The 20,674-nt window shown below is 39.2% G+C and overlaps 1 protein-coding gene across 50 annotated transcripts in view; it reads left to right on the top strand.

Annotated features, from left to right (window-relative positions):
- Positions 1-20,674, top strand: part of PTPRD (protein tyrosine phosphatase receptor type D) — a 2,321,819-nt gene that overhangs the window by 1,886,363 nt on the left and 414,782 nt on the right. For all 50 annotated transcript variants that reach the window (XM_032290736.1, XM_032290738.1, XM_032290724.1 and 47 more), the window contains one exon: positions 12,554-12,720. In XM_032290736.1, the coding sequence (XP_032146627.1) occupies positions 12,657-12,720 (64 nt within the window). In that variant the 5' untranslated portion in view covers positions 12,554-12,656. The remainder of the gene's footprint in view (positions 1-12,553; positions 12,721-20,674) is intronic.

Genomic DNA, 20,674 nt, shown 5'->3' with positions numbered 1-20,674 from the left:
ATTTAAAAGAAGGACCTTTTCTTGATGTTGATCACTTTAGAATTAATCATGACCTCACTTCAGCTATTTCTGTTTCAGTAAGTCAGAGATAATAAAAGTAGGTAACGTGCTATAGAAGAAAGAAACCTGGTTCTAAGCCCTCTTCTGAGACTACTCACTTGTGCATTTTGAGGTTATTGATTGCGTTATGTCCCTGTACTTCATACATTGTCTATTAAATGAGAGGGTTGCCCAAAATAATGTTACTTTTTTCTTCTGATTTTTATCAATGTATGGTTTCATTGAAGCAGGGAGGAGATGTGAAGAGGGCACTAACCAGTCAAGATGAGTGTAATATAACTGAATGAAATACATGTGCAGGGTGTAGAGAGCCGGAGAGTGTATTTGGATATTATGATTCATATTTTCCTCTCTGCCTTTCTTTAGATTTCATGTTTTTGTTTGGTTTGATAGTCGTTTATTTAGTTCCGCACACAACCTAATTATTATGTAAATTGTTAGTAATATCTTACAGAGACATGGGAATAGTCATGAGGACCACATTGGCATTATAAAGATAATGTTCTTTTAAACTTTATTTTTTATTTCAATAGGTTTTTGAGGAACAGGTGGTGTTTGGTTACCTAATTAAGTTCTTTAGTGGCGATTTCTGAACTTTTGGTGCACCCATCACCCAAGCAGTGTACATTGCACCCAGTGTGTAGTGTTGTATCCCTTACCCCTCCCAGCCTTTCCCCTGAGTTCCCAGAGTCCACTGTATCATTCTTCTGCCTTTGCACCCTCATAGCTTAGCTCCCACTTATGAGGGAGAACATGCAATATTTGGTTTTCCGTTCCTGAGTTAGTTCACTTAGAATACTAGTCTCCAATTCCATCTCCAATAGGTTGTTGCAGATGCCATTATTTCATTCCTTTTTGTGGCTTAGTCATATTCCATCATATAATTACACCACATTTTCTTTATCCACTCATTGATTGATGGGCATTTGGGCTGGTTCCATATTTTTGCAATTGCTAATTGTGCTGCTGTAAACATGCAAGTGCAAATGTCTTTTCGTACAATGATTTCTTTCCTTCTAGGTAGATACCTAGTAGTGGGATTGCTGAATCAAATGGTGGATCTACTTTTAGTTCTTTAAGGAATCCCCACATGGTTTTCCATAATGCTTTTACTAGTTTATATTATCACCAACAGTGTAAAAGTGTTTCTTTTTCACAGCATCTACACCAACATCTGTTTTTTGATTATGGCATTCTTGCAGGAGTGAGGTGGTATTGCATTGCGGTTTTGATTTGCATTTCCCTGATCATTAGTGATCAGGGAGTATTTGTTGAGCATTTTTCCCTGTGCTTATTGGCCACTTGTATATCTTTTTTGGGGAATTGTCTCTTCATGTTTTTCGTCCACTTTTTGATGTGATTGTTTTTTCTTGCTGGTTTGAGTTTGAGTTCTTTGTAGATTCTGGATCTTAGTCCCTTGTCAGAAGTATAGATTGTGAAGATTTTCTCCCACTCTGTAGATGGTTAACTCTGCTGATTATTTCTTTTGCTGTGCAGAAGCTTTTTAATTTAATTAAATCCTATGTATTTAATCTTTGTTTTTGTTGCATTTGCTATTGGGTTGTTGGTCATGAAGTCTTTGTCTAAGCCAATGTCTAGAAGGGTTTTTCTGATATTATCTTCTAGAATTTTTATGGTTTCAGGTCATAGATGTAACTCATTCGTCTTCCGTTGATTTGTGTATAAGGTGAGAGAGATATAAAGAGAATATTCTTCAATTCCACTTTCCTTAGCCATTTGTGTCAGCCTCTCACTGGTCTACTTTCTATCTCTATTGCTAGCAGTGATAGGAGAAAACAGTCTTTGAAAGTGAATATTTCTTCCCTGAGACTGTTCCCATAGAGAAGAGCTAAGCTCTCATCGGGAGACATGGGAACCACATCTATTCACTGACAGACATCAGAGCAATGTCTGTTCCATTTAACATCTTTATTCTTTTAATTGGTGACAATATTTATGCCACCTAAGCCTGTGAACTAAACTTTTAAGGCAAGCCAACTCTGGTTCTAACTTAGGACAAAAAGGGAAATTTGGGTGTCATCCATATTCCCATGCCCAGAAATTCAAATCTGTTTTGAGTTTATGTACTAAAACTGTACTGGAAACACCTAAAATGGTTGGGTTTAAAAGCAGTGTATTAGATATGTCTTAAAAGTTCCTCCCTTCATTTTCTTGTTTTTAATTTGGAATTTTTCCTCAGTGCTAATGAACTGTTTTAGGACACTGTTTCCCACCCTCAGGACTGCTGACATTCTGCACGGGATAATTTTTTTTTGAAGGTGGGCTTGTAGCTGTTCTGTGTGTTTCAGAGTATTTGGCAGCATCCCTGGCCTCTACTGGTAGGGCCACGTGTCACCCTCCTTGTGCTGGGACAACAAAAACTGTGTCTGGGAGTTCCCTGCGAAACAGGGCAAAGTCACTTTTGCAGCTGGTCCAGAGGTTTGATCACCCTGAGAATGGAGCTACAGATAAATATTGCACCTGTGAGGAAACTAAATTAGTTTTCTTTGAGCTATCGTAATGAAATTTTTAAAAAACAATTAAAAGGTCGTTCATTTTTAAAATAATCTTGAGGTAAAAGATGAATGTAGATTATTCCCTTTAGATAGTGGTAAATTCTCTTCCAAGTGAATTTTAAAAATTGCTTTTCATAATAAAGAAGTAAAATACATCATGTATTGCCAGGCTTTTCCATACTATGTATTGATAGAGATAAAACAAATAAAATAGATATAGTAATGAATAAAACCGATTCCCTATAACATTTAAAAAGATAAATATATTTTAAACAAAATGCTCTGCATTCATTTAGAAAACCTGTTTTGATTTTAAAGGTAATGACAAAGAAAGTCAGTTATATTGATTTCGAAATGATAGCTTGATGTCCATGTATTCTTGAAAAATGCCAAGACAGATCATGAAAAACGTTCTCCTTACAAAAATGGTAACTATAGGCTAGGCGCTGTGGTTCATGGCTGTAATCCCAGCACTTTGGGAGGCTAAGGTGGGCGGATCACGAGGTCAGGAGATTGAGACCATCCTGGTTAACACGGTGAAACCCCATCTCTACTAAAAATACAAAAAATTAGGTGGTGGGTGCCTGTACACCCCGTCTCTACAAAAAAATACAAAGAAATTAGGTGGTGGGTGCCTGTAATCTCAGCAGCTCGGAAGGCTGAGGCAGAAGAATCACTTGAGCCAGGGAAGCAGAGGTTGCAGTGAGCTGAGATCACGCCACTGTACTCCAGCCTGGGTGACAGAGCGAGTCTCCATCAAAAAAAAAAAAAAAGAAAGAAAAAAAAAGATAACTATATGAGGTAATGCATATGTCAGTTAGCTAAATTTAGTCATTCCACAGTGTATACTATATTTACTTCAAGACATCATGTTGTACGTGATAAATACATACAATTTTATATGTCAGTTTAAAATAAAACTAATTGTACATTACTATTAGCGTAAGATCCTATTGTAATGTGTGCAATCTGTCATCAAGGAAATTTTCAGGCTAGACTCACACATTAGTTTATAGGTCATAACTACTGTCTTTAGAACTTGATGTATATAGGTTATTAAAAGTCAAATATAGGGAATATGAAATTTTGCAGTGAATGCATAATTGCTTCATGATAAATTAGACTTATGATGGTACTCCTAGCATGAAAACGCCTTGTCGGAATCTCATAATCAAGGGCATACTAATTATTTCTTTTAATTGGTTGTGCAAAATATCCTAATAAATTATTCAACACAGAGAACTGCCCAAGTTTAAAATAATAGAATCCGTGTTCTGTTTGAGTGGAAAGAAGGTGAGTTGCATATCTGTCTTCACTTTGCGAGAAAGATCAGTTTCTCACTTTTACAGTGTCTTTTTGGAAGAAAGGAATAAATGTTAGAGTTCCAACAGGATATTGCATAGATTTGTATTTTAACTGTTTCATCACCAGTTTCTACTGGCATCACATGAAACTAGATAGATGCCATGACATGCAGTAATAACTGAAAGACATTTTTGATTATTTTTCTAAGTTATCTTTCTTTTCAAATCAGAGCTATAGTTCTATCTGTAGGGGAAAAATAGACACAAAGGGAGATGAGGTTTTTTTCCTATCTGTTCATTTCTCATACTTCATTTTTTCTTCCCAAAGGAGAAAGAAACATTCAAAGTTAGTAATGTCATTTTGCCATCTTTGAAAGTAACTAATATTTATATGTGCCTCCAATGTAAAGCCACTTGAAGTCTTACAGAGATGCATTGACAATAATCTGGAAAATGAGTTACACTGTAGAAAGCTCAGAATCATAGCTATTGGCTTTTTTTCTGTGTGTATTAGAATTAGGCATATAAGAGATCTTTTAAGTGTCTATATTGATAAGAATTGTTTTACTCTTTGGATATTCCTATAATTCAGTTGATTTCTTCAAAGAATCATTGCATGTTTATAGTCACCTGGCGTCTTCATATTAAGACATAGCCTAAGTTGAAAGTGAGATGATTGAATTATCACTTTGTATTTCTATCTAATAGCTCATAAACTGCTTCTTGTTTTTTTCTTAAGTTAGTGTCATAAAAATATGTTTAGGACAAAACAGAAAAATTTGCAGTTTTTGATTTGATGTGCCAATTACATGGAGTATAAGTTTAAGATGTGTGAGTTTCTCTCATAAAAATAATTTCTTATATTTTAAGGTTTGAGTATTTTATTCAAAGGTGTCTAGTTTGTGGTTGTTTTTCATAATTTTATTTAATGCAATAACTTTCTTCAATTGCTCCTTTTCTTAGTACTTATTCCTTAATTGACACTGAGTCTTTTGTCACCCTGCATTTATTTAAGAATGTCTTTTCCATATCCCTCACTAATATTAATTGAATGTGACCATTTTATAAAAACTATACTACTACACAGATTATTTCATGAGGTTGTATAGAAGTATCCTCATCTTTTATGTCTATAGTATGGCAATTCTTAGCTACCAGAAGTTCCTGTTCAGTAGTGAGAAATACAATAAGGTATGAAACCCCATTTTTAACATAATTTTTCCTTTAATATTAAAGGAACATTCATTAACAATATTTCTGTTTGGACATTTTCCAGTTATATGCTCAACCACTTATTGATCTTCCCTTTACATTCCTGATCAGATGAGATTAGGTGCATTCAGGGTGGTGTGGGTTGTAGACTGATCTTCCCTTTACAGTCTATGGAGTAATTTAAAAAAAATGAAAAAAAAATTTTTTTATTTGGCAGGAAAGGGACATGGATGGGTTAGTGTATTAGTCTGCTTTCACACTGATGATAAAGACACACCTGAGACACTGGGAAGAAAAAATGGTTTAATGGACTTACAGTTCCACGTGGCTGGGGATACCTCACAACCATGGTGGAAGGTGAAAGTTATGTCTCACGTGGCAGCAGACAAGAGAAAAGAGCTTGTGCAGGAAACTCCCTCTTACATAATTATCAGGTCTCGTGAGACTTACTCACTATCATGAGAACAGCACAGGAACGACCTGCCCCTATGATACAGTTATCTCCCACTGGGTCCTTCCCACAACACATGGGAATTCAAGATGAGATTTTGGTGGGAACACAGCCAAATTGTATCAGTGAGTGAGTGATCCACTGGTTAAATAGGTGGCCTTACATAACACAGTGAATCTTTAGTGTCTGATTATTGGGGAGACAAGGACTACAAGAACTCAGAATTCTCACCTCATTGTTTCAGTCTATACCTCAGAAAAAACACCAGCTTTCTGTTCAGTGCTGTACATGTGTAGCTGTCGTCTGTGCTGTCCAATAGGGTAGCCACTGGCTGCATGTGGCTGTTTAAATTTAAATTAAACTTTAATAAAATAAAAAACTTTACTTCTTCAGTTGCATTAGCTGTGTTTAAAGTGGTCAGTTATTAGTCATTGCAGATAAAAAGCATTTCTATCCTGCAGAAAGTTCTATCGGATAGCACTGGAAGATTCTTGTTTTATACCACGTTAAAATATTTAGAGGGCTCCTTTCTTTTGGAAAATCCACAAGTAAGTGAAATGCTGCAAGTTTGCTTTTGGTTTCTTGTCTCTTTTCATGTGCTTGTGTTGTGGCTGGACACCGAGGGCCTAGGGAGTTCCTGGGACGCCCTCCGGAGCCTCTGCCAGGTTTGCTCTCGGCCCCAGGCCTCTCCTTTCCTTCAAGTTTCAGCCAGAGCAGCCCTGCTTTTGTCTGTTTTACAAATTGGAGATTCCTAGCAGCACATCTTTTGTACAAATGGATCCTTTTCATAAATAATTGGAAGCCACATTCAGTTGATTTACAAAGGCATGCTTTGGGAGGTAGATAAAAAGAAGTCATTTGGGGACATACTCTTTTCCATACCATCCCCCAACTTAGTGCATATCTTTATGCATATATGTTCAGGCTAAATACCATTATGATATTATTGCTTCTGAGATGTCTGGACTTGAGAGGATGGGTTTGTTACGATAGAAAAATGGAAAATGGAGATAATGATACCTAGTTTTAAGTGACAGCAGTAGTGTTTTATTTTTATTTATTTTTAAATGCTTAATTCTTTCCTTTTCTGTCCCTGTTTTCAGAATAATGATTTGGTTCTCTAACTTTCTCCTGGAGTAACCAGTGAAATGTTTAAAATTAGGAACTCATAGATTATAATTGAACTGTTTTTTTTTGTTTTGTTTTTTTTTGAGATGCAGTTTTACTCTTGTTGCCCAGGCTGGAGTGCAGTGGCACCATCTCAGCTCACTGTAACCTCCGCCTCCAAGGTTCAGGCGATTCTCCTGCCTCATTCTCCCAAGGAGCTGGGATTACTACAGGCATGCTCCACCATGCTCCACTAATTTTGTATTTTTAGTGGAGACAGAGTTTCTACATATTGGTCAGGCTGGTCTGGAACTCCTGACCTTAAATTATCCACCTGCTTTGGCCTCCCAAAGTGCTGGGATTATAGGTGTGAGCTACTGTGTCTAGCCACAGTTATTGTTATTTTTGTCACTCAGATTTGCCTACATTTAGCTGATAGGCACCTCATCATCTTGTATTTTTGGTTTTTTTTTGGTAATAAAATCTAGTAGTTCTGTAAATTTCCTTGCTTCTGGTATGGCAAGTTGTTCCAGGCTAACTTTCTACATTTCCCATACAAAGCCTATGTAATCAGCCATTTTCTAAGGTACTTTTGGCCCCAGTTTGTCTTTTTTTAAAGACAATTTTAATACAGTATTTATAAACAAGTATCAACAGTATGGAAAGCTGAAAAAAATAGTACAAATCCTTCAACATTCATACTGGTTTGAATGAATGTACTTATGACAGCAAAGTGTTACACTGGTAAGATGAAGAAAAAGAGTTAGATAGGTGTCAGTTTATGTCATCACTTGAAACCGTGATTTGTTAAGGCTTTTGGGCAAGTGCACTCTTCGTTGTTCCATTTCAAATTATATTCCATGCACTGCATTGCCCTCGGAACTGTTAGTTTCTCCAACTACACACACACATACAGAAGCAAATGTTGAGTTAATTGGAGATCAGCAGAGTTACTGTTTCATAACATCTTCGTGGTATGAGACATGAGAAACCAGAGGGTTTTAAATTTTTTGAAATTTTATTTTTGATTCATATTCATGGTTGAGTTCTATCTGGATGTCCCTGCTGATGAAAGACAGAAGGAGAGCAGGGCATGGTGGCTCATACCTGTAATACTAGCCCTTTGGGAGACTGAGGGGGGCAGACCACAAGATCAGTATTTTGAGACTAGCCTGACCAACATGGTGAAACCCTGACTCTACTAAAAATTCAAAAATTTTGAATTTTTAGTAGAGTCAGGGCTTCATCATGACTTTGCCAGGCGCAGTGGCACGCACCTGTAATCCCAGCTACTCAGGAGGCTGAGGCAGGAGACTCACTTGAACCCAGGAGGCAGAGGTTGCAGTGAGCTGCAGTCTGGCCACTGCACTCCAGCCTGGGCAACAGAGCGAGACTGTGTCTCCAAAAAAAAAAAAAAAAAAAAACATACAGAAATCAAAGGGTTGGCCTCTGCTGAGGTTATTGGACAAATGCTGAGTAACATGTGCTCACTGCAACCTCTGCCTGCTGGGTTCAAGCCATTCTCTTGCTTTAGCCCCCTGAGTACCTGGGACTGCAGGTGTGCACCACCACGCCCAGATAATTTTTGTATTTTTAGTAGAGACAGGGTTTCACCATGTTGGGTAGGATGGTCTCGAATCTCTTGACCTTGTGATCCACCTGACTTTGCCTCCTAAAGTGTTGGGGCTACAGGTGTGAGCCACCTCACCTGGCCAACATGGTACTTTTAATATCACTGAACCTCCTTGCTTCCCCCCTCCCCCAGAGTATTTAGCAACCCTTACTCTAGGTTAGTGGAAACTACTTGTGACATTCTTTCATCCTCTTTATTTTTGTCTTAATTACTTTCTTAAGAATCCATTTCCCATTTTTGTTCCTAAATTTAAATTCCACCTTACTGATAGGCAGCCAGTGTTTCTCTTTTGGCAATGTTGCTGTGTAATAAACAAGATAAGGAATGGAGATTAGCCGGAATGAACGTTTAGAATAGATTTTATCTTCACTCTTCTGACCTCCTTTCGGCACAACCCATTTAAGCATAAACATGTATATTCATATCTGCGTTCATTTCTAGAGAGGTAGATCCTATCACCATTGCATGTCCACGAGTAACATTTAAAGGTTCATTGGAAAAATTCAGTCTTCTTGTGTGCTTCAGCTGAGTAGGAGGAAAAGCCAAATCGCTTCTTCCCTCAGCGAGCATTCATAGGTCTCCATCTCTGTGATCACACAGAGTCATTATGTAGCATTTGGCTCTGATACGCTTGCACAGACACAAATTGAGTCCGACAGGACTGATGTCTCCTGGACTTTGCTGTCATTTGAAATGCTGGCATGAGGATAGGAGCAGTGAAAGCAGGAGGAGCGGGGTGGGGAGGGGGGAGCTGATTCCTTTAGCACTTTTCCTAGGAACTTTTGAGATTTTTAACATTTGATAGCTGTGAGCTGCTTGATAAGTTGTTTTTCAGAGGGGATTGATAACAGTAGCTGACTTGGAACAGCTGGCTAGCTTCCGGATGCAGGAAGAAGTTTTTTTTTTTTTTTTTTGAGACGGAGTTTCACTCTTGTTACCCAGGCTAGAGTGCAATGGCGCGACCTCGGCTCACCGCAACCTCCGCCTCCTGGGTTCAGGCAATTCTCCTGCCTCAACCTCCTCAGTAGCTGGGATTACAGGCACGCGCCACCATGCCCAGCTAATGTTTTTGTATTTTTAGTAGAGACGGGGTTTCACCATGTTGACCAGGATGGTCTCGATCTCTTGACCTCGTGATCCACCCGCCTCGGCCTCCCAAAGTGCTGGGGTTACAGGCTTGAGCCACCGCGCCCGGCCAGGAAGAAGTTTTTCGATGTACAACTTGCTTCTTCATGTCACCCACTGTTTAAAAAAAAAGGCTATCTAATAGAATGCTAATTAGAGTGATTCCTCTCCTTCTTTTTAGTTTTATGTTTCCCACATTTAAACTGCTCACGAATAGTAATAAAAAATTATATCTTAAAAAAAATTTTTGTTCCCATGCTTTTCAGTTCCAGGAAAGACGTGCTGTGGTACCTGCATTACAGGTCTTTTTAAAGCACAAGTTATTTTAGTGGATTAGGTTATTTCTGGATATCTCTAGTATTTCCTGTCAAAAATTTTGTATATGTTTCAAATATTCCAGTATAAGAAAAGGTATGCAGTTTGAATTTGCAAACGGATACTGATAGTCATTCTCACATTTTTTCTGCAGAGATGGAGGATGCAATAGGATGTGATCTACTCTCCGTTTTTAAATTTTTCATTAAAAGTGTACTCTGTATTAGAGGCTGTGCTAGATTTATTGAAGGTTCTATTGGTACAATTATTTAACATGTGAATAATCATACTTCAAATGATTGCTTAGAGCCGGTCAGTCATTGTCTCCCTTCTTTTTAATTTCCCCCAGGACCGCCATTACCCATAAGTCTTGTATACTTCTCACCTGGAATTCTTGCTACAGCCTAATACCATTCTCTAAGTCATCCCTAATCCAGTTGTCAGCTAATCTTTTCAAAGCCTCGTTCCATGTTACTCCTCTGCTCTAAAGCATTAAATAGCTCTTTTTCTAATTTGCTGAATAAAGACCATTTGACTTAGATCACCACCCAAAGCTCTCCTCGACCTATTTTTTGTTGTTGTTTGTTTTTGAGTCTTGCTCTGTTGCCCAGGCTGGAGTGCAGTGGTGCAGTCTCAGCTCACTGCAACCTCCACCTCCCAGGTTCAAGTGATTCTCCTCCCTCAGCCTCCTGAGTAGCTGGGATTACAGGCAGGTGCCACCACGCCTGGCTAATTTTTGAATTTTTTGTGGAGAAGGGGTTTCACCATGTTGGTCAGGCTGGTCTCAAACTCCTGACCTCATGATCTGCCCACTTTGGCCTCCCAAAGTGCCGGGATGACAAGCATGAGCCACTGTGTCTGGCCTATTATTATTATTTTTTAAATCTGAGCCTTATTTTTTTTTTCTGACAAAGTCTCACTTGTCAGCCAGGCTGGAGTGGCATGGCAGGACCTTGGCTCACTGAAACCTCTTTCTCCTGGGTTCCAGTGATTCTCCTGCCTCAGCCTCCCAAGTAGCTGGGATTGCAGGCATGTGCCACCATGCCTGGCTAATTCTTTTGTATTTTTAGTAGAGACTGATTTTCACCATGTTGGCCAGGCTGGTCTTGAACTACTGACCTCAAGTGATCTACCAGCCTTGGCTTCCCAAAGTGTTGGGAATACATACGTGAGCCACCGCACCCGACTCTGAACCATTTTCCTTTGTTTCATCCTCTGGGTTTCCTAATAGAAGATGGTTTCCTATGACTCCAACCAAAAGGTTCACAAAGTGTGGTCTCTGGACTGGCAGCATGGGCATCACCCAGGAACATGTAGAAATGCAAATTTATGCAGATTTGTGACTCAGGCTGTAATCCTAGCACTTTGGGAGGCTAAGAGTGGTGGCTTATCTCTGTAATCCTAGCAGTTTGGGAGGCTGAGGCAGACAGATCGCTTGAGGCCAGGAGTTCTAGACCAGCCTGGACAACATGGTGAAACCCTGTCTCTACTGAAAATACAAAAATTAGGTGGGTATGTTGGTAGGCGCCTGTAATCCCGGCTACCTGGGAGTCTGAGGCAGGAGAATCACTTGAACCCAGGAAGCAGAGTTTTCAGTGAACCACAGTTGTACCACTGCACTACAGCCTGGGTGACAGAGTAAGACTGTCTCAAAAAATAAAAAAAAAAAGCAAATTACTGAATTATTGGACCCCCACCACAGACCTACTGACCCACAAACACTGAGGGTAGTACCCACCTATCTGTTCTGAGAAGGTTTCCAGGTGGTCTGATGCATGCTGACCTTTGGGAGGCTCTGTTCCAACCAAAGCAGGAAACTCCCCTTTTCCAAAGTTCCTTTCCCACTGTCCTGCCTTTGCATAGAATTCCTGGAGTGCTTTTCTGTCATCTTATTAAAATCCTGCTTAAACTTCAAGGCGAAATTTGAGACTATTTCCATGATGTCATTATTGAGTGAATCTTTTATAGCATAATCTGGTTTTTCTCCTGGCACACATCACTTATTAAATTGTACTAGTCATCTGGTATACCTACTTTATTTTCCCTACTAATCTGGAAACAAAAATAATAGAACCTGACTCATCTTTGTACCTCAAGACACCTTGTGCTGTCACTCTTGATGGCTTGCACACAGTAGGTGCTCCAAAAATAGTTTGTGGCTTCAGAGAAGATTGAGAAAATTAAACCCTTGCCCAGGGGGCATATAAAAATTCTGTTAAATCAAAGAGGCTCATGCTAACTCTTGTTTTGACACTGAAGTCAAACTAGATTTGAATGTTGATGTGTCTTCAGGGATGAAGCCAAATATACTAGTGTAAAAAATTCTCACCTGTGCTGTTTAGCTGGAGAAGTTGAATTACCCCTGTCAGTTTTACCTGATGCCAAGAAAGCAGCTTCCATTATTGTGTCAGTAATAGACTTTTATCTTGCATGGAGGAACTTCTCTTAAATCTTTCTCATAGCACTGGCGTGCTGCTTTCCGCTGATGTAGTCACGTAATGTTTCATAAGGAGTGACAGTTCCTTTTCAGGTGCTTTGCCCAAAAGGTAGCATAAGCATAGAATGAAATTCAAGGTGGTTGGCTTTAGGACAGCCTAAAATTGGAAATGCGAGAGCTCCCACGTAACACAAACCCAGATATTCTGATTCCTACATTTTACAAACCAAGTTATTTCCTTCCTAATACAAAGCATGACAGTTCCAATTGATTGTGTATTTGAAGTGGGTTGTGTCTGTTATGGTGATGGTGATGGAACCAGGGGGAAAGAGTAAGAAATGTAAGGATCTTTGTATTTACTTCCTTTTCTTTTCTCTCCCTCCCCGCTTTCAGGCTCTGAAAGTGTTCCAGCTGAAATTTCAGATCGGCCAGACTTGCTGCGGCTCCGGAGGCAGTGATTCCAAGCTGCTCGCGCACGCTGCTGCCAAGCTGCAGGATGGTGCACGTAGCCAGGCTGCTGCTGCTGCTCCTCACTTTCTTCCTCCGCGCGGATGCTGAGAGTAAGCCATTCTCCCCTTCTCTAGGGGGCTGTGACCATAATGAGTGGTTTTGTTTGCAGTTGGCACCAAGCTCAGGGCCTCTGAATACATTTCCTTTGGAAGTAAATCCTGAGACACTGTGGGATGCTCCTTGGCTACCAGCCAGCCTTTGAAAGAGATTATTGACGAGACTTCCTCACCATTTCCTCTCCCTTTAATGCCCCTTTTCTTGTGCGTCTAACTGCTCCTCCTGTTTATTTTTTATTTTTTATACCTTTTATCAGCCTGGTAGCAAAGATATTATGAGACCGTTGATGGAACTCAAACTGAGGTTAACCAGTTGGTGGTGCCAATAAGTAAACATTGTTCAGACCCACTCGAAATTTCTTCAGTTTTGTGGATCGTTCCATGTTTAGAAAAATGCACAATGTCACATTGAGCCTAATTAAACTTCCAAGCCCCTTGTAGCTGTCATAGCAGCTGTTCTAATGTACTGTTTCCGACAGCTGTCGTCAAGTACAGTATTCAAACAAATCAAGCAGAACTGACAACTTTGTGGCTGGATGAAGGGTCTGGGAAGTGTGAGGAGAATTCTGTGGAATAGAGACACCAAACTTTGGATTACTGGACTCCATTTATGAAACTGCTATTGTAGTCAATTAGCTTGACAGTTAATGAGAAGATCACATCTCCTTCCTAATTAGGAAATCATTAGGTCTACCTTGTTTACATGTGTTTGTTTTCCCATCTGTCCCGTGGCTTTTTGAAAGAGAGAATACTAGAGAACGGCATGTCCTGGGCTTGTACTCCGTGACATGTGTGGTTCCTTGGTAGTGGTTTAGTTCTTACATGAGTTAGCCATTCTCTTTGGGAATCCCCTGGTATGAGTGAAATGTGTAATATCTGCAGTCATTAAGGTTTCTCTCCACTGACTATTTCAGTGAGATTCACTTTGATTCATGTTAAGGATGTTTCCAAGACAAGGATCCTGTGTCATCTTGGCCCCTTCCTATTAATTGCATTTTGACAAGAATTCCCTTAGGAGCCGCCAATTGCTTCATTGAAATAGGAGCTCTATTTTCTGAAGAGACATTTTGAGAAGTGAAAGGAATAACATTAATAATAAGATACATATGTAACATGCATGTTTCAAGCATAACATTCCCTGATTCATAATGTATACAGTTTCCTAATTAGCACTTGGGAGTGTCAATTTAAGGTGAAGCCAAGGAATTTCTAGTCTAATGCCAGCAAATAATTAACTGGGAAAAGACCCAAATATAAGATGTTCTTGTTATTTTAAAGCCATTTATGTCAAAACTTATTTTAAAAGTAAAATTTAAATTTAGTTTATTAAAGAGAAATTGAGCCTATGGTTTTATTATTTTTGTTTGGCTAGAGTGCAAAAGTAAGTTGTTTCACCATTGTTAATTTTTGGCAAAAGCCGATTTAGACCCTGGGAGCCCACTTTAATGTCAGATCACAGCTAGAGGTTTTTAAAAGTTACTAGATAGAATTATTGTATATCCATGAAGTTACTTTTCCGAATAAGAACAAATATTCTTCTACTGAGCAGTGATGCCTGTGCTTAATCCTCTGGTGAAAAGTGGAAGACAGAAGTGAAGAGTTTAGAAAGGAATCCTTTTTTGTTTGAAAAAAACAATCTTTTCCGCAGATAACCGTCATCTTAGTGGCTTTCTCCTCTCTCTTCCTCTCTTTCTTCTTCATCACACTTCTTATGCTGTGTAGTCTTACAAAAGAAATTGCAAAGGCCCTTGTTAGCAATTTTTAGTTAAATTAAGATATTTATCATGCTACGTATTTTGTGATATCAGCTTTCAATCTCAAGATGTCCCTTGAAAAAGAATCTACTCCCTCTCACCCTTCCCATTACAGCTAAAAAGAGGAAACAGCCTTCAACTTTGCCAAATCAATTTTGATTAGCTTTGTCCTTGTCTAATCAGCCTCCATGTAGAATATTTTCCTTTTCACAGATTCATTTGGCACTCTTGAACAGCATGTGTATTCTGAAAGTTATTTCGGAAAGAGGAAAATTTAACCACATCTTTTAAGGTACATTTTAAAAGAAGAGGGACCATCCATTTGCAGTCTACCAGAGGATACTTGTGGTTTATGAAAGTACACGGTAGAGTTGGAGATAAAATTTTAGTCACTAAAAATGTTTAAAAACAACTGGCAGAATAGGTTTCAGATTGTAACCCATCAAATTCTGTCATTACCTTTTCTTCAAACACTGAAATAAAAAATGCAGTTATAAGTAGCACTGAAGAAAAGTTTGATGTCTTCACTATCATATAAAGATATTATTTTTCAGGCTTTTATTGCCTGAGTCATGCTGGTTTGTTTCCGTGTGCCTTTGTTAGCACATCCAGCTTTCCTTATTTTCCCTTGTACTAACTGTGTTTTGTATTTATCCAAAGGATCAAGAGTTATTAATAGTAGCTTGACAGAGCCTTAGAACTCTGAAATAATTTTTTCAAATGTTTGCCCTCCTTTGAAAAAGAAGTCTATATGGTGGGAATGGAAAGAAGCCACTTAGTTTGCCACGTTAATTTAATGTGTTCAACTCACTCTCTTTTGAAATGATTAACTCCAAAAAGCCTGGGAGTCAGGGTTATAATCTGCTGTGTGCAATGTCATAGCAAAGTACTGGGTGTGATGTTGCATTAAGTAGGAGTGCTCTTATGAGCCTTGGTTCAAACCTAGGTTGGAAAATTGTGATAATATCCCTCAGCAGAAAATTATAGTCTTTGCCATTGCCAGTTTAATATGCCCTGCACATCCACTATTATTTTAAAAAGCTAGACGCGTGTTTGTATCTGATTTCTGCTCATTCCTGTGTCTTGAATGCCCCAGATGATTTTGCGTGTTGTTTCTGGAATGCATGTATGGACAGTAGAGCTTTGATCTCAGGGAGAGGCATACGCAACGTCTGTTCAGGCAGCATGAGTAGCTCTTCAGGGCTGACCAGCCAGCTTTCTGGTTTAGGTAGTGCTCCGAGAACAATTCAGCTGTAACATGCGTGCAAATTCAAGATTCATATAGATTATAGTAATGTATCCTCAGGTGAATGTTTTTCTTCTTGATGAGTTTTCACAATAGCTTCTGTTAGTTGTATTTCATACATAAATTACGTTTACTATTTACCAGTCTTTAACAAACAACCAGGCCAGGCGCAGTGGCTCACGCCTGTAATCCCAGCACTTTGGGGGGCCGAGGCAGGTGGATCACCTGAGGTCGAGAGTTCGAGACCAGCTTGACTGACATGGTGAAACCCTGTCTCTACTAAAAATACCAAGTTAGCCAGGCATGGTGGTCCATGCGTGTATTCCCAGCTACTTACTTAGGAGGCTGAGACAGGAGAATCACTTGAACCCAGGAGGTGGAGGTTACAGTGAGCCGAGATCGTGCCATTGCACTCCAGCCTGGACAACAAGAGTGAAACTTCGTCTCAAAAAAACTAACTAAATACGTAAGAAAAACTAAATGCAGACCAAAAACCCGCTGTTAGCATCTTCTTTGTCAGACCAGTTTCACTCTAACAAAACCTCTTATAGCAGATGGTTACATTCTGGAGCCGAGTTGTGGTCATGATAGTTGGACCTGAGTGTCTCTCTGATCTCAGGAATAGGACTTTTTCAAAATTGTAGAAACACGCTCTTGATAATTTCATTCCTCAGATGGTTTAATTCATCTGTTTACTTGTTGCTTTTTGTCATTTTTCCACTTCAGATTGTGAATACTTCCTCATTCTCCTTTCTCATTGTTAAAGAGCCTTGCTGCAGTCACTGTATACTCACAATCTTTCTGTCCTTTATGGAAGCAGTAAGTTCTTCCTCGGCTCCCTTTGGTATGATATCACAGTAGCCCATGGAATTTCTTTATTTCTTTGACATTAGAGCATAGACGGACATCTGTGTTGTAAGATAACTGTTTGTTACCTTGAGTATTTCCTGCTGGGCAGCATGGAGGAACGGTGGAGAATGTGAGCTCTGAAGCCACAGTCTGGGTTTGAACTCTGCCTGTCATTTGGTAAATCATGCTCTTAGCCTCAGTTTCCTCTGTTTTTGTCATTTTAATCAGTCATGCTCTTTGCTTCAGTTTTCCTATTTTTAAAATGTGGACGACAATGATGGTCCCTGATATCATACTCCTGGGTTTTGTGAGGATTTACTGAATTGAAATAAAACTTGTAGATTAGCAAATAAAACAAGGTAGGTGTTTCATGAATGTCAGCTCTTACTATATCTTTATTCAACAAGATTTAGCAAACATTTTTGTTGAACACGTGTGAGGTACTGTGCTAATATTTTTTTGTTAATTTGACCTACAGATTATCAAAATTTGGATGGTGGTTAAGCCAGGTTTTCTTGTAGGAAGTTAAAGTCTCCAGCTTGCTTCTCCGTCAAGTCCTGTATGTAGTTCTTATAAACTCCTGCTTCCGGGCATTAAACTGAAGATCAGGAGGGGAAATATAAAGCATATCTGTTTTACTCAAATGGTTAAAAAAAAACTTCTTAGAATTACACATTTAAAAGTGATTTGGCTTGGGTAGAATGGATAGTAGAAGGTGTTTCCTCTCTCTTTACTATTGCCTCTTACGTACATTTTATTGAGCAGCTCACGGGAAGGAACTGTGGAAATTTACTGTTGGTAAACAGTCATACATTGCCTCTTCAGAAACTGGAGGTGGGGGTGAGCTTGGTGAGAAAGAGAGTGAGTGGCCATTGATATGGCCAGGAAGTATATTGTAGAAAAAAAAATTATTATTGTTTTGGTTTTTTTAAGACAGAATCTTATTCTGTTGCGCAGGCTGGAGTGCAGTGGTGTGATCTCAGCTCACTGCAACCTCCGCCTCCCAGATTCCAGAGATCCTTTTGCCTCAGTGTTCCGAGTAGCTGAGATTACAGGTGCCTATCATCAAACCCGATTAATTTTTGTGTTTTTAGTAAAGACAGGGTTTTAACATGTTGGCCAGGCTGGTCTCGAACTCTTGACCTCAAATGATCCACCTGCCTCAGCCTCCTAAAGTGCTGGGATTACAGGCATGAGCCACCATGCTGGCCAAAAACATTTTTTTAAAGGAATAGGAAAATGATGGTGTTGAAGCAGGGCAAATGATTCCTTTTGCATCTTGCAGCAATTGGTGAAATCTTCCATAATGAAGTTAGGAATGGAAAGAATAACTTTCTTATGTTATTAAAATGCATACATTTCAGTAGGCAGAGTCAGTTCACACCAGGAATGTATCTCATTAAAAAGATTTTGGTTTTTGCCATGCGGGGTGGCTCACCCCTGTAATTCCAGCGTATTGGGAGGCTGAGGCAGGAGGATCACTTGAGGACAGGAGTTCAAGACCAGCCTGGACAACATAGCAAGACCGACCTTGTCTGCACAAAAATTTTTCAAAAGTAAAATAAAAATGTCTTTTTGTTTTTATTTCACTTTATAAGTGTTTCCCCAATCATTTAACTGTCATCTAAAAGGTAATTGCTTGGGATGATGAAACTGTTCTTAGATTAGGATGATGATATTAATTGAGTATAAAAATAATATACTAAATACCATTGAATTGTACACTTTAAATGGGCAAACTGTGTGGTATTTGAATTATATCTCAATAAAGCTATTAAAACAAGGAAAAAAATAGCCAGTTGTGGTGGCACATACCTGTAATCCTACCTACTGGGGAGGTTGAGGAGGGAGGATTGTTTGAGCCCAGTTTAAGTCTGCAGTGACCTGTGATGGCATCAGTGTACTGCAGCCTGTGTGACAGAGAGAGACACTGTCTCAAAAAACAAAAACAAACCTAAATCAAAACCAAAACAAAAAGCAATTTCTGCTTACCCTAGTTCTTTGATTAGAGACCCTTTAGCATATGCAACCTGAAAGTAACCTTTATGTTTGTTTCTTTAGATGAATTAGAATGAGATGTACTCATTTAGGAGGACGCCAATGCCTTTACCATGTTTATCAATGCCTTCATTGTTTTCATTTTCTCTAAATTAATAGAGATGTGGCAAAATTACTCCCACTTCCTTCCTCCCCTCACTTTAAAATAGCTAAATTAGCAATGTCCAGCTGTCTGCAGCAAGGAAAGTATTCCAGCTATTTTACTGAACCTTTAGCTTCATTGTGGAGTTTCTGTGGGTTTTTGAATTGCTCCCAGCAGAGCTGTAGCTACCTAGTAAGGTGAAGAATATGTCACAAAATCAACACATGCGTACACTTCAAAGCATTTTTTATTGAGTGTAGTAGGACTTGCTTTTTTAAAACAATTCCAAAGTATGACCTGTTTGTTATCTCTATTTGGGAACAGGCCCTAAACTCTAAGGATGGAGCAATATCAAAAGTAATTGTGAACTAATTCTTATTATTTACAATAGTCTGATGGTATTTGATTCTAGTGTTCTGTGATCTCCTCGTTTCTTTCCCTTTACATTCTTAGCTTCTTTAATTTTCCTTTCATTCAGTTATTATGTACCTGATCTATTTCTTCCCCACGCCCCTGTTTTTTTTTTTTTTCCTTTTCCTTTTCTTTTTTTTTTTTTTTGAGACAAAGTCTGGCTCTGTTGCCCAGGCTGGAGTGCAGTGGTGCAGTCTCGACTCACTGCAACCTTGACTTCCTGAGTTCAAGTCACCCTCTCAGCTCAGCCTCCCTAGTAGCTGGGACTATAGGCACATACCACCTTGCTTGGCTAATTTTTGTATTTTTTTTTTTTTTTGGAGAGATAGGGTTTTACCATTTGCCCGGGCTGGTCTTGAACTCCTGAGCTCAAGTGATCTGCCAGCCTCGGCTTCCCAAAGTACCAGGATTATAGGCGTGAGCCACCACACCCAGCTGTACCTGACCCATTTCAAGTAACCTTGACTTGGTTGGAAGGCCCGTCTCCTGCCCATGTAGATGTGTTTCTGTTAATTCAGAAGCTGCACGCCCGCCTCTATCTTGAAGTGAAGAATTAAAAAGTCCTGTGATTGGATGGAGGCTCCACTTTGGAACCAATTCTTTGATCTATAATTTTTTCTTTTTTCTTCAGTTTGCTTTAGCTTCACTCATTTTTTCACCAACTGGTGTGGGTGTGGGAGTGTGTGTGTGTGTGCGTGCACACGCTTGCTATGTGAAAAGCTCTGTGTGAAGTGGTGGGAATATAAAAATTTTAAACAGTGTGGCCCTACACCAGCCTGTAATCTATCTGCAGAATTCATAGCTAGTGTTTAGGATGCTCTCAAGCAGTCTTTTCAGACTTTCTCTCCAGGCCAAAAGTAGTGCCTAAAGAATGTGACCCAGGAGCACAGTGCTTGTGTTCAAATCCTACCTCTGCTGTGTAATCACTCCAGTCACGGGCAGGGTACAAACCTTTATGGGTTTCTCGTCTGTAAGATGAAGATAAAAACAGCACACACTTGATATAGTCGTCACAAGGACTAAGGAAAGAACTGTTTATAAAGCATTTTGAATAATAGGATTAAATGTTCACTAAATGTTATTAGTTGCTGTTATGCTTTTTTTCTCATTAGCTTGTATCATTTCCAAATTAGAAGCATCTATGTTTAGATCTCTGTTGGCATATATTATCCCATTAGCTTCACAATTTGAGCAGAATCTTTTAAAAATATAAATATGTACATTTACATACATTTATGATTCCAAAGGACATTGACTGATTGGCTCATTCATGTCTTTCATAGTCCCATTAATTAATGTTTATTGGACACATTTCCTGTGCCAAGCATTGAGTTAACTACTGAGGATAAAATGTTGAGAGAAAGAGTTATGATCTCTGCCCCTAAAAAGCTTGACCTCTAGTGGCATAGCCAAATATTTAACATTCATTTTTAAAATTTAGATTTTCTTTTTTTTTTTTTTTTTTTTTTTTTTGACGGTGTTTCCCTCTTTTTTCCCAGGCTGGGGGGCAATGGCCCGGTCTCCGCTCCCCCCCACCTCCCCCCCCCG

The sequence above is a fragment of the Sapajus apella genome, unplaced genomic scaffold, assembly GCF_009761245.1.
Source record: "Sapajus apella isolate SASKATOON/1434 unplaced genomic scaffold, GSC_monkey_1.0 scaffold24, whole genome shotgun sequence".
NCBI lineage: Eukaryota > Metazoa > Chordata > Mammalia > Primates > Cebidae > Sapajus > Sapajus apella.
The sequence above is the reverse complement of the archived record's forward strand: the minus strand, read 5'-3'. Positions and strand labels throughout refer to the sequence as shown.